The following is a 23,828-nucleotide window of genomic DNA, read 5'->3' on the forward strand; positions in this document are numbered from 1 at the left end:
ATTCTTACCTATGATAGGGAAAGTGGGAATCATTTCGCAATTTTACAAGCTGTCGCTGCAACGGAAAGGGGTGGAGTATCCCAAAATATATAACTGCGCCACACGTTTAAAAAGGGTCGGCAGCCATAGGTGAAGGAAAGTAGATTAGTGCTACTGAGTTACCATCTATGAACTGGGACTGGAAGGAGAGCCAGTTTGGTGTAGTGGTTAGGAGTGCGGACTTCTAATCTGGCATGCCAGGTTCGATTCTGCGCTCCCCCACATGCAACCAGCTGGGTGACCTTGGGCTCACCACGGCACTGATAAAACTGTTCTGACCGAGCAGTGATATCAGGGCTCTCTCAGCCTCACCCACCTCACAGGGTGTCTGTTGTGGGGAGAGGAATGGGAAGGCGACTGTAAGCCGCTTTGAGCCTCCTTCGGGTAGAGAAAAGCGGCATATAAGAACCAACTCTTCTTCTTCTTCTTCTTCTTAATGGATACAATAAGAACAGGGAATCGCCATTCGTCCCCAGATGCACAGACAGGCACTTTCTAATGTGAGTTCTTGCTTTCTTCAGGCAGGTCCTTCCTTTTGATTTTCTCCCAAGCTCCACCCCCCCTGTGCTGACAACCCTCTTCTTTTGTTTCAGTACAGGGAGAAGGCAGGAGAGATGTCCTGTGAACTTGCTCTATTCAAGCTTCATAAGATCAGATTAACATTTGAACAAGGCTGGTTCAAGGCTGAACATTTGAACAAGGCTGGCACAGAGCCAGAATTTCATAGAGAATAGTTTATGAGTAAGTCACCTGGCGTCTCAGTCACAAAGGCAAGCTATTAGTATATGATAAATAAAGTCAATAAGTGAAGTTCCACCTTGGTGACTGTGTGATAGTTTGAGGAGGAAGCTGAGTGACTACTAGGCCAGAGAACCAAAAACAGATGGCAATACCCAACGTTCTCCACTGTGGGAATTCTACTTCTGAAGCTGCATCCAGTCTAAGGAAGCCAGTGGAAGGCTCTGGGGCAGGGGTAGTCAAACTGCATCCCTCCAGATGTCCGTGGACTACAATTCCCAGGAGCCCCTCCCAGCAAATGCTTCTCAAAATGCATGTTGGTGGTTGGATCAGTGATATGGATCTTCACACTTTAAGATTCGCATCTAAGTATAATTCTGTACAAGTACAAATGCTGGCAAGGGCTCCTGGGAATTGTAGTCCACGGACATCTGGAGGGCCGCAGTTTGACTACCCCTGCTCTGGGGTCTCAGCAAAACTACTAGCTAGAGAGGTTGAGAGCACAAAGCATAGGATATCTTCTGCTATGCCTGCATGAACTCCCTTCCAGCTCATATGTAACAGGGAACATAAGAACATAAGAGAAGCCGTACTGGATCAGGCCAATGGCACACCCAGCCCAACACTGTTACACAGTAGCCCAAAACCCATGAACCAGCAGGAGGTCCACTAATGGGGGCAGAACTCTAGAAGCCCCCTCCCCACTGTGCTCTCCAAGCACCAAGAATCGGGAGCATCATTGCTCCAGATATCGTGTTTCATCTATATATTGGGGCTAATAGCCACTGATGGACCTCTGCTCAATACATTTACCCAGTCCTCTCTTGAAGCTGTCTATGCTTGTAGCTGCCATGACTTTAGGGTTGGGCGTTTCAGCGCCCAAAGCGGCTGGTCTCTCCCGGGGCAGCGAGAGCCGCAGGGGGAAGGAGGGGAGGCATGGGCGTCAGCGCGCTAGCAGGCGCACACACACAGGTGCGGGCCCAACCCTAGAAATAAAAGTACGTTGATCCAGAGAAAGACAAAATGAGGAATAAGATCAATTCTGGCGATGCAGTATGATAAAGCTTCTTTTTATTCAGTCTCATAATTTTCTTTTAATTCAACTGGCAAAGCCAAAACGGGTCCCAGGTATACAATGTAGAAATAGATGGAAAACGGGATATTGTATACCTGAAACCCGTTTTCGCTCTACCAGCTTTCACTGAACAAACACTGAACAGGAAAAAAAAAGTCCCATTGAAAATTGCATGAACTTGTTCAATAATCCTGTAAATTCCATATTTAAACAAATACACTTTAATTCACTGCAAAATAAACGTTGCTGTTGGAGAAATTGGACAGAATTATACTTAGATGCGAATCTTAAAGTGTGAAGATCCATATCACTGATCCAGCCACCAACATGCATTTTGAGAAGCCAGATAAAGCCTTGACAGCTGTCATGTATTAATCCTGTCAACTCAGAAATAAGGGGAGTGCGGAAGAATTTTGACAGGTACCACCTTCCCAGCCATACAATACTTCCAAAATGACTAAACATGGGCAGCAGAGTCTTGCAGAGTTCACACTTATGTGAGGAACTATTGATGGACGTACAATGTGTTCAATTATCTTCAAGATTTGTCATTAAGCTTTGAAGGTTAAGACCAAAACTGCCACCCTGTCCCTACAAAAAACATCTCTTGCAGTCACTGGTTCAGACTTTCCTAAAGGGCAAGTGGTCATGTGACTGCATGTTTTTGTTGCAGTTACAAAGTGCAAGTTGTGTGGTTCTACTGGGATGCTGAGCCTCTTATGGCGCAGAGTGGTAAGGCAGCAGTCTGAAAGCTCTGCCCATGAGGCTGGGAGTTCAATCCCAGCAGCCGGCTCAAGGTTGACTCAGCCTTCCATCCTTCCGAGGTCGGTAAAATGAGTACCCAGCTTGCTGGGGGGTAAACGGTAATGACTGGGGAAGGCACTGGCAAACCACCCCGTATTGAGTCTGCCATGAAAACGCTAGAGGGCGTCACCCCAAGGGTCAGACAGGACTCGGTGCTTGCACAGGGGATACCTTTGCCTTTACCTTTTTACTGGGATGCTATGATAATTCCAGTAGAGAGGGGTTAACAGTATGCATTTGGATATTCATGAGCAGAAACAATGCTCAGATTTTACTCTTTTGTTTAAGCTTGGAAATACCTGAAGCAACCCCAAACACTCCTGGAATTTCAGGCTGGCCAAACCTTCTTCTCCTGAAATTTCAGGAGTGTTTTGATGGCTTCCAGGAGCTTACCTACTAGTAGGGAACAGAAGGTGAACCAGCTTGAGTCCCTTGGAAACAGCCAGCTCTGCATCAGGCTCCTTAGGGCTGATCCTGCGTTGAGCAGGGGGTTGGACTAGATGGCCTGTATGGCCCCTTCCAACTCTATGATTCTATGATTCTATGGCCTGTATGGCCCCTTCCAACTCTATGATTCTATGATTCTATCCTCCTGCACTTCCTTGTAGGAAGTGGGGGATGGGGGAGCACTAAGGCTGGGCTGCTGAATAGCTGAGGCTGCTGTAACTCTTTGAACACTCACTATTATCAGTGGGTGATATGCCAGGTCTACCACCACATGTTTTAATTGAGAGCCTGGACACCAGTGGTGGCCAGATCTACTGATTTCCAATATTCCTGAGCCTGAAAAGAAATACTTGGGGATGAAAGCAATGATAAAAGTAGAAACATCTGACTGGAGCTCATATATTCAAAAACACTTTGGCCACTGATACACTGATACAGAAGGCCAATGGAGAGACCGTTGCAACAAGTACGACCAAAACATGGAAACATAGAGCACAGATACCGATTCCTATTATAACAATTGCAGCATGGAACTCCAGCTTCTCCGCTAGCACCGAGTTTATGCAAAGCGAATAAAAAGAACCGTCAGATTGTGAGAGGATTGATGCCCATAGCATAAGATCGCACAACAGAGCACTGCGGTTTGTTTGCGTTGGCATTTCACGGATCCAATATCTTGCATCTCTGACAACTTGGTGTCTGTTAATAACTGATCGGACTGCTACAGAGTGCAATCTGATTGGGTTTATATGGATGAGTTTCAGTTGCTGCCACCCAATGGGATGTATACGTGGCCCACTGATAAAACAGTGCCATGTAATAGACCTCTTGAAAACAGGATTTTATATCTGCAGAATTCTTCTTGAAAGGGTCCACTTTCTCTATGGTGCACAACTAATTTCTGGGCTGGGCCCTCCGTTACAAATTAGTATACATGATAAATCACACAATGACATCCTGAATGCATAAATACAGCAGTTTCCTTGTGTGCTGTGTCAATGGTGATTGATTTTCTTGGAAAGCTAATGTTCTCCGAACCATGAGAAACATTTATCTACATGAGACTGAGTCAGTTATAAATGAGGGGGCGTATATGAATGTCCATATGGGTATAATTATTGTTTTAACAGAATTAATTGGTGTAATTTTTCTCTTTTAGTAAACATGGTAGGACAGACGCCCTTTTTTTCTGAGGGGAAAAAGGGTGTCCGTAACACATTTGGGGATAACCCTAGTCATTTTTTTTTCTGGGATATTTTTCTTAGGGGCACTTTTTTCATGGAAGCCAATTTGAACACACATAAAAGCTAATATATGGAAAAATTAGTAGTAAAATGTAATTCTATTTGACTTCTTAAGAAAAATATTTATTCTGCTTCAGTTAACCTATGTACATTTAATTGTGAATAAAATAGGTGTGTGAATTAGGAAAACAGCCCCCCAAAATGAATTTTTAGAGCAAACATTCATGGGATGAGACCTTAGTTTCAAGGCTTTTAAAACACGCGTGCGTGCTCTAGAGGGATTGATTTCTGAAATGGTCTTCCCTAAGCAGTGCAAAAGGAAATCCTGGGAGCATTTCCGCACATCGAAAAAATAGCGTTACGCCGGCTGAATGGCAAAGCGCTAAATATTCCAGCCATTCCTTGTCTTCTTGCCAAGTCGCTGTAGTCTGCCGCCTTTTTGTGCTTCTTACCCTCCACACGTGCTGCTGGAAATGGCAGGAGGGAGCAATGTGCTTTATATGCAACTCTCTTCAGTCAAGCCAGGCAGCCAATCCCATTTCTCCTATTTTTAAAGGTCCCACGATACCCGCCAATTAAAAAAAACAACATTAATAGTTCTCCATTGAAACGCTTATGCACCTGACCTGCTTGGCTGACAATTTCATTTATCAAATGGTAGATGAACCCACAAGAGGTTCAGCCATACTGGACTTAATACTGACCAACAGGCAAGAGTTGGTGGATGAGGTGAAGGAGGTGGGGACCCTAGGGGGAAGTGACCATGTCCTCATAGAATTCCTTTTGAGATGGGGAGCCAAGGAAGCTTGTAGCCAGACGCGGATGTTGGATTTTTGTAGGGCAAACTTTAATAAACTCAGAGACATGATGAGTGTCATACCATGGACGAGAATGCTGGAAGGGAAGGGAGCATGTGAAGGGTGGGCGCTACTCAAACAGGAGCTATTGCATGCTCAATCAGTGACTATCCCAGAAAGACGAAAACACTGCAGGAGCTCTAAGAAGCCTATTTGGATGAACAGAGAACTTCAAGAGGAACTAAGAAAGAAAAGGAAAATGTTCAGGAAATGAAGGGAAGGACAGAGCTCTAAAGAAGAGTACCTACAGGTTACTAGGCACTGTAGATCAATCATCAGAAAGGCCAAAGCTGAGAGTGAGCTAAGATTGGCCAGGGAAGCCCATTGTAACAAGAAAAGATTTTTCAGTTATGTGAGGAGCAAACGTAAAGTAAAGGAAGCAATAGGCCCACTGTTGGGTGCGGATGGACAAACTCTAACGGAAGATGCAGAGAAAGCAGAAAGGCTTAGTGCCTATTTTACATCTGTTTTTTCCCACAGGTCAAAGTGTTTAGGCACATCTAGAGATGGCCATAGCCAAAGGACAGTGTCTGGGTGGCAGGTTAACATGGATAGAGAGGTTGTCGAGAGGCATTTAGCTGCACTGGATGAGTTCAAATCCCCTGGTCCGGATGAAATGCACCCGAGAGTACTCAAAGAACTTTCCAGAGAACTTGCACAGCCCTTGTCCATCATCTTCGGAACTTCTTTAAGGACTGGAGATGTCCCGGAGGACTGGAAGAGAGCAAATGTTATTCCGATCTTCAAAAAAAGGGAGGAAGGATGACCCGGGAAACTACAGACCAGTGAGTCTGACCTCTGTTGTGGGGAGGATAATGGAGCAGATATTAAAGGGAGCGATCTGCAAACATCTGGAGGACCATTTGGTGATCCAAGGAAGTCAGCATGGATTTGTCTCCAACAGGTTCTGCCAGACCAACCTGTCATTTACTTGGATTTTAGTAAAGCTTTTGACAAAGTTCCCCATGATGTTCTGATGGATAAATTGAAGGACTGCAATCTGGATTTTCAGATAGTCAGGTGGATAGGGAATTGGTTAGAGAACCGCACTCAAAGAGTTGTTGTCAATGGTGTTTCATCAGACTGGAGAGAGGTGAGTAGAGGGGTACCTCAGGGCTCGGTGCTTGGCCCGGTACTTTTTAACATATTTATTAATGATCTAGATGAGGGGGTGGAGGGACTACTCATCAAGTTTGCAGATGACACCAAATTGGGAGGACTGGCAAATACTCCGGAAGATAGAGACAGAGTTCAACGAGATCTGAACACAATGGAAAAATGGGCAAATGAGAACAAGATGCAATTTAATAAAGATAAGTGTAAAGTTCTGCATCTGGGTCCGAAAAATGAAAAGCATGCCTACTGGATGGTGGATACGCTTCTAGGTAGCACTATGTGTGAACGAGACCTTGGGGTACTTGTGGATTGTAAACTAAACATGAGCAAGCAGTGTGATGCAGCGGTAAAAAAGGCAAATGCCATTTTGGGCTGTATCAACAGAGGCATCACATCAAAATCATAAGATGTCATAGTCCCATTGTATACGGCACTGGTCAGACCACACTTGGAGTACTGTGTGCAGTTCTGGAGGCCTCACTTCAAGAAGGACGTAGATAAAATTGAAAGGGTACAGAGGAGAGCGACGAAGATGATCTGGGGCCAAGGGACCAAGCCCTATGAAGATAGGTTGAGGGACTTGGGAATGTTCAGCTTGGAGAAAAGGAGGTTGAGAGGGGACATGATAGCCCTCTTTAAGTATTTGAAAGGTTGTCACTTGGAGGAGGGCAGGATGCTGTTTCTGTTGGCTGCAGAGAAGAGGACACGCAGTAATGGGTTTAAACTTCAAGTACAACGATATAGGCTAGATATCAGGAAAAAGTTTTTCACAGTCAGAGTAGTTCAGCAGTGGAATAGGCTGCCTAAGGAGGTAGTGAGCTCCCCCTCACTGGCAGTCTTCAAGCAAAGGTTGGATACACACTTTTCTTGGATGCTTTAGGATGCTTAGGGCTAATCCTGCGTTGAGCAGGGGGTTGGACTAGATGGCCTGTATGGCCCCTTCCAACTCTATGATTCTATGATTCTATGATTCTAATCATAGATGCATAGTGCTTTTTATAACAACACCCCTTATGGAAGCACAAGTCTTGAATCTTAAAAAAATTAATCTAATTCCTGATTGGGGGGGGGGGGGGCTCTAGAGATACATGCTTTGTGTGACAACTTTGGGGAAAAATATTTCTGGCTTTGCCTGCACGCTTGTACACCTATTGGTTGCTCCAGGCAGTTCACATAAAAAAAAACTCCTGTCCCCAGGAGAAGGGAGAAGGAGGCAAGTGTGAGTGAGGAACAATGGAGGCGGAGATAGTGCTTTTTTGTCTCCATACATTTCTTTGCCGTGTAGTGTGCTGGTTGTCAGCTGGGAGAAAGCGCTTTTTAAGTTGGTGAATCCACTTATTGGGATTCACCAACTTGTACTTTAAAATGGCGGATTTAGCGTGAAGTTTGCTGGCCGGATGCGGGAGGCTGGCAACATCATGCGGAGTGCCTGGAATATAGCAGGGGTAAGCATCACGCTAAATTTCTGGCATGCAGAACAGCCCCGGATGTTAACAGCCTATTTACAGTAGGGCACTTTGCAAGTTAGAGATATACACTTGTGCAGAACATTCTAAAAATCCCCCACAGTGTGTCAACGGTTTGCCAATGTGTGATTTGCAAGCACTCCATGCAAAACAGCTCAGTTGTGTCAAATACCTTTGTTCTCCCCACCGGTCACTCCCAGGCAAGCAGAGACACTGCTCGTGACGACTGGCTCAGCTCACCAGTTAGGCCCAGTTCAATACAGAGCCACACCACCATTTTGGCAGTGGTGACAAACACTATTTTACCTTTATTTCTCTAAGGTTACCAGCACACTATAATACAGTGTTAACTCCTGTTTTACATGTAGCAGGCTAATTGGCACCTTCTGGAAATACAACCTGTATTCTGAAGTTGCCTGTTATGTTCTTTCAGAAAGAAGCCTGCATGCTGAGGTGGTCTCTGTAACATTCAAAATCTACGGGGCTTTAGGGAGTGTGGTTCATTCGAAGACTCCTTTCTTCCTCACTCTAACGCCCTCATTTTTCATGGCAAAACATCTCACAGCAAACTAAGCACTGGACATTTTCCTTCAAAGGATAATTACAGTATGCTAATATTTGTACAGTTAATTTTTCTTTAAATCTGCAGGATATATACAAGAGTCTTTCCCTACCACTTATGCACAGGGAGGAGAAAAACTGAAGCATTGAAAAGACAGTGAATTTAATTACTCGCTACTATCACTAGGTGGAATGTTTCTTTAGTTATCAAAACGTAGACATGGGGGAGGGAGTGTCAGTTAATGATAATTTTGACTAGAGTATGAAAGCAGCACTCAAACATCTACTGTGCTTGCAGAAGCAGAAGGAAGTTTTCTGCTGAGAAAGAAAACTACATATCACTGATGTGTAGTCCAGCCTGTGCACATCATTGTTTAAAGTTAAAGCATCAGGAATATTAAGTTTCAAGGATGGGCTACTTTCTGCTAACAATTTGCAATATCAAACACACAGAGAACTACTGATGTGCTTGCCTAGATACTTCATTAGTACCTGCGGTAAAATCATGCATCTAGATATTGTCTAAATACTGGATAGGGGATGATAATCAAAGATGAAATTACTTAACAAGACAGCCTTACCCTATTTCCATAGTTGAAACTACCCTGAGTGGTTCTCTTCAGTGATCAGCTGCATTGCTAGGTTTTTCCCCGAGCAGCTGTGCTGTAGGTTGAAATTTTCTGACCCTTTCTTCCGCTCATTCCAGTAACTTATCTCCACTTTGGTAAAAGCATGCATCTAGTTATTGTCTAAATACAGGATAGGGGATGGTAATCGAAGATGAAAATACTTAACAAGAAAGACTTACCCCATCTTCATTGTTGAACAAGTCAACAGAAACTACCCTGAGTGGCTCTCTTTGGTGATCAGCTGCATTCCTAGGTTTTTCCCCAGGCAGCTGTGCTGTAGGTTGAAATTTTCTAACTCTCTCTTCCACTCACCCCAGTAACTTATCTCCACTTCTAAATGTGGAGACTACAAATAGACTTTGCATGCCTTTTTTACCCCCCTCCCCCCCCAGCCACTAATACCACAGCACCAGATGTAAAAGGGAAGGAGAAAACAGTTCATCCATTTCAAGGGGGTGGTAGGTGACAGTGGATGAGTGATAGGGTTGTGAGTGTCCTGCATAGTGCAGAGGTCCCTTCCAACTCTATGATTCTACGATCACATTGGAAGTCATGAAGCCACAGTCTAAACCATAGACTTGCAAGCTGTGCTTCAGGGAAACCTGGTTTTCCTCAAAAGCTCATTACAGATTTTCTCAGAGACAAGATCAGTAACGAGGGAGGAGCTTCCCCAAAACACACTTTGTCCACAACTGCCAACGATACCTTTGGATGCATTGTGAGATTCATTTAGCCACAGAATAACAATGAAACTCAAATAGAATGGCCAGAATCCCCAAGTGAGCAGTGAGTGAGATCTTGAATGCTTCCCATAACATCAGTAGCGTTTCTTGGTTGACAATGGTTCTTCAGAAGTCCTAAGCAGAAGAGGTTCTTCTTCATTTATTTATTTAGGATTCAATTCCTATCCCGCCACTCCAGCATAGCAGCTCATGGTGGGTAACACCAGTCTCTTACAAAACTCCATAAAACATAAAATCCTAACCCCCATTAAAATCTAATTTAAACCCCAACCCAGGCAGCGACCAAACACTCTTCCCCCCCCCACACTTACAGCCTTGTTAGAACACCTCAGGAGGGCTGTCAGGGTAGCCTGAGGTTCCGATTAACTCAGGTAGGGGCCAAGATCTTACCCATCCTGGCCTCGACCAAAGCCCTGGAAGAAGAGCTCCATTTTACAGACCCTGCGAAAAAGAGACAGTTGTGCCAGGGCCCGCAGCTCACCCAGGAGCTCATTCCACCAGTTCGGGGCCAGGGCCAGGGTCAGGTCAAGGCCAAGCATACCTCCTTCGGGCCAGTGATCTCCAACAGATTTGCACCTGCCGAGCACATAGAAAGCATGAAACCTGAAAACCACTGACCCTCAGACTGAACATATAATAAGAGTCATCAAAGGTAAAGGAAAAGGTATCCCCTGTGCAAGCACCGAGTCATGTCTGACCTTTGCGGTGACGCCCTCTAGCGTCTTCATGGCAGACTCAATACGGGGTGGTTTGCCAGTTCCTTCCCCAGTCATTACTGTTTACCCCCCAGCAGCAAGCTGGGTACTCATTTTACCGACCTCGGAAGGATGGAAGGCTGAGTCGACCCTGAGCCGGCTTCTGGGATTGAACTCCCAGCCTCATGGGCAGAGCTTCAGACTGCATGCCTGCTGCCTTACCACCCTGCGCCACAAGAGGCTCTCAGAGAGAGTCATTAGGCAGGCTTAAAAACTTGAATAGACATGCACACGATTTACCTTCGGTGGCAGGAAACTGATCGTGCCCTTCACTCTTGGTCTCTGCGAGTTTTCCTGTTCTCAGCAGCACTTCTGCAAAGCTTTCTGAAGGACTGTGCTGATACGTGGTATAAGTAACTTCATTCTACAAAAGGAGAAATGTTAAGCGCTGTGACTATTTATAACTTGTGCTTTGCCATGTATTTGATTTTCCTGTGATTACTGATAAATGTCACAGCTGCCTTCACAGACACATCTCAACACTGTTCTAATCAGAGCTAGGTCTGTGGGAATCCGGTAAAGATTATTATTTAAACCACAGAACTTGATTTGCACTTTTAGCCTCAGCTGTTTATTGCCACAAAGATGGGCAAATAGATGGCCCCTAGATCTAATCAAGCCTGAACTCTCCCTAGAAGCTAAAATGACTAAACTGAGGCTATCGTACTTTGATCGCATTACGAGAAGGCAAGAGACACGGAAAAAGACCACAATAAAGGAAAACTTGAAGGCAGCGGGAAAAGAAGACCACATATGAGATGGAGAGACTCAATAAAGGAAGCCAGTTTGCGAGGTCTCAGCAAGATAGGTAATGATAGGTCATTTTGGAGGTCACTAATTCACAGGGTCACTGTATGTTGTAAGTGACCTGATGGCACAGAACACCAGGTGACAAATTCCAGAAAGTAAGCTGAGCTACTCTGTTGCACTGAAGAAGACACTAACTTGCAGGTCCTTAAAAAGATTAGTGATGTTAGTTTGACATTATCATCATTAATTTAATTAATTTATTTATCTTTTAATTTATATGCCACTGCTCTCAGAGACTCACAGCAGTTTACAATAAAAGAATAAAACAACCCAATCCATAAAATCCCCAATACATTAAAACAGTGGTCCCCAACCCCCCCTCTGGGGACTGGTACCGGTCCGTGGACTAGTCGGTACCGGGCTGCGGCTTCTCCTTGTCCTCCTCTCCAGCTGCTGCCTTGGGGGCTGCCCTGCCACTCTGCTGCTGGCTCACCTTTGGTGCTCTCCAACGGCCGCCATGGCCGGGGCTCCCCCTCGGCATGGCACTGCGCAGCTGGTGCTGGCAGCGCCCCCCAGTGGGTGGCGGGAAGTCAGGGCTGCCGGCAAGAAAGCAAGTGGAGCAGGGGCACAGGCTGCAGCGGCAACGTCCCTTTGCGAAAGACTACCCCCCCCCCAGCCTCAGTAAAATTGTCAAGTGTTGACCGGTCCCCGGTGATGAAAAGGTTGGGGACCACTGCATTAAAAGATGGCTATTCATCGAAGTTAACTCCCCAACTCCCCTCCCCTGTCCAGCTGCAGTCAGGAGCTCTTTTCGTTAGGAGCCCTGGTCCTGATCTCACTAGTTCTAATTCTAGGAGATCATGTTTGTTGTCAGTATTATTCCATCTATATACCACCCTTATGCCTCCTGAGACACATTTGATGAAGTGGACTCCATCTATTTAAAAAAAACGCACCATACAAATAGGTGTTCATCATTAACAATACCCTAAGTTGTTTCAGGCAATGGTGTCATTTTTAATATAGATGCTTTTTAGCTATCCAAGGATGCTGAAAGCTTACATTTGCAAGGTATGGATCATCTATCAGAGATTCATAGAATGGATGACAACCTTGCTTTCCTATTGCAGCATTTGCACCAGTTGTGGTTTTCAACACATCTCCAAACTCTTGTCCCTTTAGGAAAGAAAACACAGAAGCCCAATTATAAACAATGAGATATCTCTTGAGACACTGAGACATTCATGCATTTCACCAGATATTTATTTATTTATGTTTATATGCTGCCGCTGGCCAGCTCGCAGCAGCTTACAGCTGATTTAAACAATACAAAATTAAACTATACATATAATAAGACTAGCAAACCTAAAACCTCCCAATTTCCTTAACCCTCTCTCTGCCCCATCAGCAGCCAACCACCAACCCAGGAGGGTGTAGATGGATATTGTTGGAGAATAACAGAGGAGGGACCCAAGTTCTCCCCTTTAAGAGAGATGGTGCCATAAGACAGAGGTCCCCAACCTTTTTATCACCGGGGACCACTCAACGCCTTTTACTGAGGCCCGGTGGGGGGTGTAGTTTACTCCTCTACTCTCAACCACTGCCCTGACGCTCTCTGATCGCTATGGCAATGTTTAAACATCCCTTCAAAATAAGATACAGACACGTCACAACAATGAAGTGTGTTGTAAAGGGCTGGGGGGGGGGATGAAGTAAAGGGCCGGGGGGGGGGAGAAGGCGTCTTTCGCGGCCCACCTCCAATTAGTCGAAGGACCACATGTGGTCCGCAGCCCACAGGTTGGGGATCGCTACCATAAGAGATATGTGCAGCCAATATCTATCCTAGCTTGTATTCTAGGTATGATAACCAAGGTAAATCTGACATAGGATAAAATGCATATGTAGCCCCACCATATGTATCATATTATGTATCATATTTGTATGTATTTCCTTTTACCCAAACAGGCCTCCTTATGATAATGAATACAAGCATGGTCATAGAAAAATTACACAGAAAACCAAGTGTGCACATGCTGCTGCTAAATAGCTGCAGCAAGCATCTGAAGTTATTTCTTACATGTAATGGTCGAAGGTAAGTCAGTGACTTCTTCCACCATTGTCGGTCACTGACAGCATGCAACATGGCTTTTGTGGTCAAAGTCGTGTCAGACAGGACCTTCATGGTTTTAGCGGTCGTCCATTGCAACAGGTCAGTAGACTGTGTAGAAGGAATGTTGCTATCAACCTGTGGGTTTATGCAATACACAACCTATAAGCATTAAAGACATCCTGCAAAACTCGATTAAAATATGAATGGTAACCGTAGAGTAAGAGTCTTCCAAGAGCTGTAACAGAAGAAGAGTTGATTTTTATATGCTGCTTTTCTCTACCAGTAGTCTCAAAGCGGCTTATGATCGTCTTCACTTGTCTCTCCCCACAACAGACACCCTGTGAGGTAGAAGAGGAAGAGTCGGTTCTTATATGCTGCTTTTATTTATTTATTTATTTATTTATTTATTTATTTATTTATTTATTTATTTATTTACCGCCCTCCCCGAAGGCTCAGGGCGGTTTACATTAAACTAATCAACAATACATGAAACTCTACCTGAAACTCTACTCTTCTCTACCTGAAGGAGGCTCAAAGCAGCTTACATTCGCCTTCCCTTTCTTCTCCTCACAAGAGACATCCTGTGAGGTGGGTGAGGCTGAGAGAGCCCTGATATTACTGCTCGGTCAGAACAGCCTTCTCAGTACTGTGGCAAACCCAAGGTCACCCAGCTGGCTCCATGTGGGAGAGCGGGGAATCAAACCTGGCTCGCCAGATTAGAAGTCCGCACTTATAACCACTACAACAAGCTGGCTCAGTACACAATTCCAACAGTTACCCTTATTAAGTACAAATTTTGACATAGAGGAACACAAGCATGGTTAATACATTCTGATTATTGTGCCTTTCTTATTGTGAAACCATAAATAAAAATTAGCAATAGTTTTGCTTTCATTAGTTATGGAAATAATTCAGAATATGAACTAACAAACAATGAATGAAATTATTATATCTTTACTTGGTTTACATAGAAACCTGATACCCATCAACAGATGGGGGTGGAGGGAAGTCTCAGAATACAGAGGAAAACCATGTTTTCCTCTCAGTTCCTGTTACAACCAAAGCAGATATTAAGACCACAAATGAGGTGCAACGTTAATTAAGCATTAGTTGTCATTTCAAAGTGAAGATTTCCCCTCTAAACTGAAGCAATCTAACTGGAAAACACAGCTGAAGCTACTATTTTTGTGTGTGGTGGAAAGAGCGGGAAGATTTGTATCACAGGCTGCATGTGGGGAGGGCAGGGAATCAAACCCGGCTCGCCAGATTAGAAGTCTGCACTCCTAACCACTACACCAAACTGTATCACTATGTCACTGATTCTTATTAAAAGCAACCAAAATATACAAGAACACTTCTTCAGGTGCACGTGAAAGCTTACACCTTGAATAATACTTAGAATCATAGAATCATAGAGTTGGAAGGGGCCATGCAGGCCATCTAGTCCAACCCCCTGCTCAACGCAGGATCAGACCAAAGCATCCTAAAGCATCCAAGAAAAGTGTGTATCCACCTCCTCCTTAAGCAGCCTATTCTACTGCTGAACTACTCTGACTGTGAAATTTTCTTTCCTGATATCAAGCCTATATCATTGTACTTATAGTTTAAACCCATTTCCTCTGCAGCCAATGGGAACAGCATCCTGCCCTCCTCCAAATGACAACCTTTCAAATACTTACAGAGGGCTATCATGTCCCCTCTCAACCTCCTTTTCTCCAGGCTGAACATTCCCAAGTCCCTCAACCTATCTTCATAGGGCTTTGTACCTTGGCCCCAGATCATCTTCGTCGCTCTCCTCTGTACCCTTTCAATTTTATCTACGTCCTTCTTGAAGTGAGGCCTCCAGAACTGCACACAGTACTCCAGGTGTGGTCTTAAAGGTGCCCCTGGACACCGACTTTGTTCTGCTGCTTCAGACCAACATGGCTACCCACCTGAAACTTAGCAAGGGTTTATTAGGGTCCATAAAGAACCCTACTCTTTTGGATACTTTTCAATGCCCCGCACAACACCCCTCCCTCCCCCCATCAAATTCTCAGAACAACATTCAAACTCCATCCAGAGAGTCTGTTAGGCAAATTGTGACATTCTTCAGGAACTAAGAATCCAGCAGAATGGAAGATCACGTGACAAGAGCAGCAGTGAACTAAATCACAGCAAAATCACGTTCCAACTAATATTCTGTTCTTCCCTTATTGTAGCTGGAGAGAGAGTGCATGCTTAGTGCTGCAAAGATAATCAGTGACAATGATTTGAAATTCTGAAATCATGTTTGAAAGGTATCATTAAGCGTTGTAACTTAGGGGGGAAAAATAAAGTAACAGGAAACAGAATGCCGAAATGTAATGCTATCATTAATAGTAGCAAAAAGATATATAAAGAGGCGACCTCCTACCAACCACTGAATAATCAACTGGAAATTTTAGTTCGTAGGTTCACTAACAGGAGGGAATACATGCTGAGAAAAATATGGCAAAATTTCCATTCTCCTCAGAAAATAAATGGCGAAGAGATGCATAGAGCTATATTTAAATGGAAGGGGGGGGGATCAGCCACTGCATGGTGCTTATTTTACACACCCACAAAGAATTTTTATTTGGATATGTATAGTCCTGTGCTTCCCCCCCCCAAAAAAAGAGAAACAATGTTGCTTAGAATCTTGTTCTCCCATTCCCCATTTTATCCTCACAACCACCCTGTTAGGTAGATTATGTTGAGAGAGAAAAACTGGCTTGAGATCACCCCTCGAGCTTTATGGCAGAGTGGGGATTTGAACTTTTGTCTCCATGGCACTAGTAAAACACTCTGGTCACCAGTCCATGGTGGCATCCATTTCAGAACTAATTATGGACTCACAGTTTGACCCTTGAACAAATCACAGGAGGCCTGGATTAGATGGACACCTAAATGATGTGATCCCAAAGTTTAGAAGTACGCCTTACTTTCTGGTATTTTTTTAAGTATCTGCAAGGATCTTTATTCTAAATTACTTTCTTGTCACCTGTTATATGTTAAAATAAAATAAAAAGGATGCCTAAACCCAACAGGCAAGCTGAATAGCTCTCCAAAGTGTTGCTTCATAGGTAAAATGGAAGCCATGAGAAGGGGAGAAGAAAATATCAATCAGAAAGGGGCATTAAAACCCTTTCTCCCTTTGCTGTTTTCCCAAGCATTCTCATTCCTCTCCCCAGTATCCCTGACCACCCTTGGTAAGGCTGCTCATTACTACTTGGAACATCTTTAAAAGTACTAATAACATTTTCCAGTTTAACAACAGAAGTGAAAAACGAGCAAGAACGTAAGTTGACATGAGCAAACGCTAAATCAAGAGATGTTTGGGTGTGTCTCCCTTTTTCAAAAAGTGAAAAGGGGAATAAGGATGCGTGAAAAGAACAGGCTTATCTGTGGATGCCTTTGTAACCTCAGTGAAGCACTGCACAGTGTTAACTTCATGTGTACAGAAATACAGCTGGGCAAAATCCTCTGTAAAGAAGTTATTAGCCAACTCTACTACTCAAGGCCCCTCCCCTTTATGCGGCCATGCCTTTTATTAGTCCTGGTCTCAAATTCCTTCCTTAGGGCTTGCCACACCCTTTCCAAAAGGACAGTGAGACTCTGGGTTCCTATACATAATTTTTATATGCTAGATAAAATATCATGGTAGATCCTTTGACTTACAATAAAGTTTCCAAAAGTAGACTGTGAGTTCCTTAATACTGAGAATCGTTCCTTAAAATTAGGAACAATGTTCCTGCATCCTATGTTGAGCAGATTATATCAAATACCTGCCTCAAAAACCTCCTCATGAAACTATCCTCTAAGAAGACAACCAGCACCTACGAATGTTGACTCTCAGTGCCCACCCGATATTTCATCAGTGCATTTCAATACTTTCATTACTGTGTTCTGAAAATCGTTTCAGAAGACCGGATGAAAAGAAATTGTAAACCTTTACTTTTAAACAATACAATCAGATATTTGTTTTTAAAAAGCCCCCAAACAAACAATCCAGCTTATATTTAAGGGAAAGCTATGTTCCTTAAGTGGCTAATGAGGCCAAACACGGTAATTACATTTTCCCATTATCAAAACCTATAAATAAAACCCTTGTTTTCTCTATAAGATACACGAGTTAAGTATAAAAACATATTAAGCAAAAAGCCATCTCCGCATTTCTGTGCAACAATTTATGGTGGTTATTATTTTTTTAGCATTAATAAATAGCACACAGCCTCTAATGGCTAAATCACTATGCTTTTAATCTCACAATGTTGGCTGTAATAGGTTAAAATACTTCTTATTAACCAAGAGGGTTATCTGGGGCTTTAGATACCAAAACAAGTATTAACACATAGCAACCACACTTAGTAGAAACACGGAAACAAGGCAGGAAACAGAAACTCCAGCAGTGCTTCACAAACTGGGCAGTACTGCCTCCTGAGGGGGGATTACTTAGGTAAGTTAAGAGGCAAGGAGGCAGTAGGGGACTCTGGGGACACGCCCCTTTGATCATACTGTTGACATTTACGATCGACCAGGCTATGGGACCAGGCTGGGAAATGGCAATCCAAGTTACTGCCTCTACATAGTTCTGACATGGTAGAAACTACCTAATTTTATAAAGATATTTATTTATTTATTTATCTATTTATTTGTATGTTTGTTTGTTTATTTGTCTGTTTGGATTTTTATACTGCCCATTCTTTACAGCTCTGGGCGGTTTACATGGAACATTATGTAACTTTACATGGAACATTATAATAATCTAAAACATTATACAAGTTTCAATGCAACAGTCAAGTTCACAACCATCAAGTAACAATTCACAACACAACATAAATAACAACAACACTGGGGAGATTAAATTTTTCAGTCATGCCGTCAGCGTTCTACTCAGAACAGTACACTGTCTTCTGAGAAACTGCCATCTCTGTGCATTTTTTTTTCCTCTTGGTCATTTTGCAACTTTTTACAGGTGAGTCCCAAGAGACGATTCCTCTCAGCAACAATTCAGGGCAAAGACCCACAGATGAAACAGCTGAAAAGGTGGAAGGTACACTGTGCAGCATACTACAGACAACAGAATGCACTTTACACCTGGGATAAGCCAACTTTACCGGACAATGAAACTTTGCTCTCTTGTCCCAGAGGGACAGGCAAGATCCAATGGGATAAATTAATTCCAAAGAAATCCCGTCTAAACATCCAAAGAGGTTCCTGACAGTTAGAGTGGTTTCTCAGTGGAACAGGCTTCCTCGGGAGGTGGTGGGTTCTCCATCTTTGGAAATCTTTAAACAGAGGCCAGATAGCCATCTGACGGAGAGGCTGATTCTGTGAAGGTTCAAGGGGGTGGCAGGTCACAGTGGATGAGCGATGGGGATGTGAATGTCCTGCATAGTGCAGGGGGTTGGACTAGATGACCCAGGAAGTCCCGTCCAACTCTATGATTCTATGATTACGTGTGCTTTGTAAAAGACGACGGTTTGGCTCAAGAGTTGTTATTTGGAAGGCAACTAAGAACAGAGACTAAAGGGGAGTCAGTATTTCTTGTCGCTGAGCAGTTCTTCAAAGGTTGCGAGGAAATGAGGTCAATCTTATTAAGGCCAAATCTGTCATCTCTATCTTTATATTAAAGTTAGCTATTCAATATAGGTCATTGCGAGCCACACCAATTCAGGAGCCTGTCTGAACCAGAAAGAGAAGGGTGAGCTACAAGGTGATGGTCTGCAAGTTTTTTGTGAACATTTGGATATCCTGAATGAAGACATTTACGAGTTATTTGACGGTCTTCATTCAATGGAAATTCCACCTTGGGTGACAAGTCCACTTTCAGATACTGAGCAAGTTGGGGTTGGGGTAATGGAGGAAGAACTCCCTCAGCTATAAAATGCCATTGAGCTGAAGCCCAAGTTTACGAAATCATATGGAAATTTGGGGCTACAGAAAGAAGTTTCTGATTGCTGTCCTGCAGGGTGGACCATAGTTGGTGGAAGATGGTTTTAGTCTGGTCATCCAACTTCTCCCCAAGCAAGATCAACGCTCCTGCAGAGTGACTTTAAACCAGACTCTGGGAAACTGGTATCATTTCATCAAACCCATCAAAAATTAAGAATTTACTGAACATTGAAGCAGTCACTAAACGATTATCAGACCTTGAGCGATTTGCATCACTGGATCAAGTGCATTGATTTTGTCGGAAAAAATTAAAGTAATAAGTTTTAATTGGATTATGAACAGATGTACAATTAATTGCTACTGTTTTGAGTTATGCAAACTGCTGTTCTGAATGCTGCTTTTTATAGGGTATGAACCCTGGGGATGGATAGGCACTGGGGATGGATTCATGGAACCAAGGGAGCAGTGGCCTGAAAAAGCCTGGTTACCAATAGATTAAGAAGAACAAATAGGCTGATCCAACAGGCCTCTTAAACCCGTAAAATACCCTAGGAATTTGAAATTAATCATGAGTCTATCTAAATACTAGCTTTTGTCCCCTCAAAAATCTTGATCTTCTCCACCCAAGATCGTTTCCACTGACTGCTCTCAATATTCCAAAAACAGAACACAAAAATACCTGCAAATTTGCAACGCATTCCCAAAACATTTTAACTTCCGATAGGATAAAGTGACCATTATAGATTGTTGATAGACCATTCTGTAATGAGATGGTTCACGTTGTCTAGACCAGTGGTCCCCAACCTTTCTGAGGCTGGGGACCGGCAGGGCATCGGGCCGCGCCCGCGCATCGGGCCACACCTGTGCATCGGGCCGCGCCCACATGGCCCGGCCCTGATTCCCTCTTCCCGCCCTCCCGCAGTAAGAAGCTTCCCGGGCCGCAAGCTTGCGGCCTGGGAAGTTTTTTACTGCGGGGGGGGGGGGGCAGGGAGAGGGAGCCGCGGCCCGGCGCCATGGCCTTCACGGCCCGGCACCGGGCCGCTGCCCGCAGGTTGGGGACCACTGGTCTAGACTCTAGAATACCTGTATAGAGATCTAGGGTAGAGGCAGAGACAGGGAAGCCGAGCACGGGAATGGAGACTCAGGAAAAAGGAACAAAAAAACCCTAAAATCAAACAAAAAATGGTATCATTGGTAATGGACTAAAGGGATGACTGAGGAATTTAAGGGGAAAAGATAAGAAGGTCTATTGAAAAATAAGGAGGACACAGGAAAGATTACTAAATTATTAGAAGAGCTCATCTCATTTGTAGGAGCTGAATTTTAAAAGCTAAATACATATGGAAATTTAATGCCCAGTTATCCATCTGCCTGCCTTTTTGCCCATCCAGTGGGCCTGTGTGGGAACAGCTGTTAATTATTATGTCGCCCTCACTGTGAGTTATTGGTCTGTGGGGGTTTTAATGGGAATTTTAATGGTTTTAATGTTTTGATTTGTACTTGAAACGCTGTATACTGCCGTGAGCAGTTCTCTGAAAGTGGTAGTCATACAAATCTAATAAATATAAATAATAATAAATACCAATTTACCTCCAGAGCAGATTCTGTTTTGCTTGCAAGTGTTGGCCTGGAGGTCTGCAAGCTCTCTCCTTTTTCTGCAGGGTGCATCTGGTAGTTGACTGCACGGTAGAGAATCTATGGGAAAGATAATGCTATATCTGTCATATCTGTGTAATCTATAAAGAAGGAGAGCCGTTCCCTTGTGTGTAGTATCTTTAGCCAGCCTGCCCCTCTCTACCATGATCATAAGGTAAAGGTAAAGGTATCCCCTGTGCAAGCACCGAGTCATGTCTGACCCTTGGGGTGACGCCCTCCAGCGTTTTCATGGCAGACTCAATACGGGGTGGTTTGCCAGTGCCTTCCCCAGTCATGACCGTTTACCCCCCAGCAAGCTGGGTCCTCATTTTACCGACCTCGGAAGGATGGAAGGCTGAGTCAACCTTGAGCCGGCTGCTGGGATTGAACTCCCAGCCTCATGGGCAGAGCTTTCAGACTGCATGTCTGCTGCCTTACCACTCTGCGCCACAAGAGGCTCATCTGGACCCCCTAGTCTCCCCTAATTGGGTACTAATTGGGTACTAATAGTTAGGTGGATAGGGAATTGGTTAAAGAACCGCACTCAAGGAGTTGTTGTCAATTGTGTTTCATCAGACTGGAGGGAGATGAGTAGGAAGGATGGAAGGCTGAGTCAACCTTGAGCCGGCTGCTGGGATTGAACTCCCAGCCTCATGAGCAAAGCTTTCAGACGGCTGCCTTACCACTCTGTGCCACAAGGGGCTCTTAAAATCAACCATGATCATAGTTAGCTTAAATTCAGTCACAGTTTTGCATGATATCTAAACCATGTTTTAAAAAAGATTTTCCAACATGACATTTCCCCATGAACTTTTGGCAGTCACGAATCTACGGAATTTCATTCTGAGTGAACAAACTATGCCGTCCTGACAAAGGACTCATGGGGAACGTGTTATTTAAAACATCTGCATCCTACTCTCTGTTATTGCTCTTGAGGCAGCCACTGGCATTCAAATATGCGTAAGGCGTGAAATAAACACATTTATATAAGTAAAACTATATAAGTAAGCATGTTTATATAAGTAAAACTGACTAGTTGATGTTTTATCGCTAATGGTTTAAATACTTATGGTACTCTTTATTTATGGAAATTGCTTTGATGTCCCCTTTGTGGATTCAACATGTGTTCAACCACAGAAAGAAGAATGGCTTAATTCTTCATAGTAAAATAGCTGAATAGCTAAAAGGATTTCTTCCTTGTGTTTTGTTATTATCTTCCTCTTGGGTTTTGTTATTCTCCTTCTTTGCAGTCCCTTGGTCTGTTCCTGTTCTCAAAAGAATTGTTCTTTCCCTTTGTTTCTTGAAGCTCCATAGCCAAGGTAAAACCTGGCTATTACTCTTCTTTTGGCTTAGGGTCATTTGAGAAAGAGTTGTTTTTTTATACCCTGCTTTTTACTACCCGAAGGAGTCCCAAAGCGACTTACAAACACCGTTCCTTTCCTCTTCCCACAACAGATACCCTATGACAGTGGTCCCCAAACCCCGGTCCGAGGACTGGAGCCGGGCCGTCGATCAGTCGGTACCGGGCCGCAGCTCCTCCTCGTCCTCCTCCCAGGCTGCTGCCTCGGGGGCTGCCCTGCCACTCTGCTGCCGGCTCACCGTTGGAGCTCTCCAGCGGCTGCCATGGCCAGGGCGACCTCTCGGCGTGGCACTGCGCAGCTGCTGCTGGCAGCGCCCCCCAGCAGGTGGCGGGAAGTCAGGGGCGCCGGCGGGAAAGCAAGTGGAGCAGGGGCTCAGGCGGTGGCTGCGATGTCCCTTGGCAAAAGACTCCCCCCCCCCCCCAGCCTCGGCAAAATTGTCAAGCATTGACCGGTCCCCGGTGATAAAAAGGTTGGGGACCACTGCCCTATGAGATTGGTTCTTCCATGCCACCCCCTTAATCTAGCACACGTATTCCTGAGTGCAATGGGCTTGGCCCCTAGTAATAAAGATATATTTGATTCAGCGCCCATTCCGGTACTGCGGATCAATCACCCAATCTCAAATAGCGGCAACAGAACAGTGAGGTCCATTTTAAAACCCAGTTTTTAAAATTTTTTTAAAGAAGCCCACAGACGATCATGACCTACCTCAGTTCGCAATGAGCAGCTTGCTGCTAGAAGTGATTTTATGGCACTCGGGGGACAGTGTGTCAGAGCATAGGCTAGGAGCTCTTGCCGAACAGCCATATCTTGGAAGCCTTCGGATTGTCCTAATTGGCTGCAAACATCCCAGCTTTCAGAGTCGCCTGACAGTCAAAAAGATTATAAAAATGAAATTGCCCCACGCTAGGGATTGCTAATTTGAGAAATGCAAACAATTCAGTTTTGGCGGGAAAGTAAAGATAAATATGGACAAGCTACAGCTAGGACTCCCAAAGCCTGACCCCTCTTATACACCACATATATACTTAAAAATAAAATCTACCATGCTTGTTCTTCTGTAACTACAATCATGCCACTCGCTTTCCCTATCTGGCAACTTGCTATGTTTCACCTAGGCTAGTCCTTATCTTGAAGACCCCAAATGGCTGGAAGTCAGAGTTATTAAAGGGCCACATGCTCTCCTACTGTCCCGCCCATAACTTCCTTTAGAAGCCCTGCTCTCTGGGGCCCCATCCTCAAAAGTGCAGCAGGTGGCAACCAGAGACAGGGCTCTTTCAGTGGTGGTGCCCCACCTGGGTGATGTCCCTCCTCTTGAGGCTCACTGGTGCTGACCCTATTCTCTTTTAGGTGCCAGGCCAAAACGCTTTTTTTAAAAAACTCAGGCACCTAAGTAAGGAGTTGATCTCTTCAAATGGTTTTAGCAGCCTGAGAACTCTTTTAGGAGAATCGTTTTCTCCTGGTTTATGCTCTAGATAGGTTTTTAATAGTTTATTCATTGATTTTTTTAAAACTTATATGGTTTTATTGTTTTACGTTGTAAGCCCCTTCAAGCAGGCCTTCCAGAGAGGTGGCACAGAAATTCCCTAAACAACAAGTATAT

The 23,828-nt window shown here is 44.2% G+C and overlaps 1 protein-coding gene across 2 annotated transcripts in view; it reads right to left on the reverse strand.

Moving 5' to 3' along the window:
- The window catches only part of NBAS (NBAS subunit of NRZ tethering complex), a 221,377-nt gene that overhangs the window by 69,288 nt on the left and 128,261 nt on the right, over positions 1-23,828 (reverse strand). For both annotated transcript variants that reach the window (XM_077310978.1, XM_077310987.1), the window contains exons 34-38: positions 22,934-23,091; positions 20,820-20,924; positions 13,302-13,469; positions 12,287-12,400; positions 10,715-10,838 (exon numbers count right to left, since the gene is read on the reverse strand). In XM_077310978.1, coding sequence (XP_077167093.1) covers positions 10,715-10,838; positions 12,287-12,400; positions 13,302-13,469; positions 20,820-20,924; positions 22,934-23,091 — 669 coding nt within the window. The remainder of the gene's footprint in view (positions 1-10,714; positions 10,839-12,286; positions 12,401-13,301; positions 13,470-20,819; positions 20,925-22,933; positions 23,092-23,828) is intronic.

This window comes from Paroedura picta, chromosome 1 (genome assembly GCF_049243985.1).
Source record: "Paroedura picta isolate Pp20150507F chromosome 1, Ppicta_v3.0, whole genome shotgun sequence".
Taxonomy (NCBI): domain Eukaryota; kingdom Metazoa; phylum Chordata; class Lepidosauria; order Squamata; family Gekkonidae; genus Paroedura; species Paroedura picta.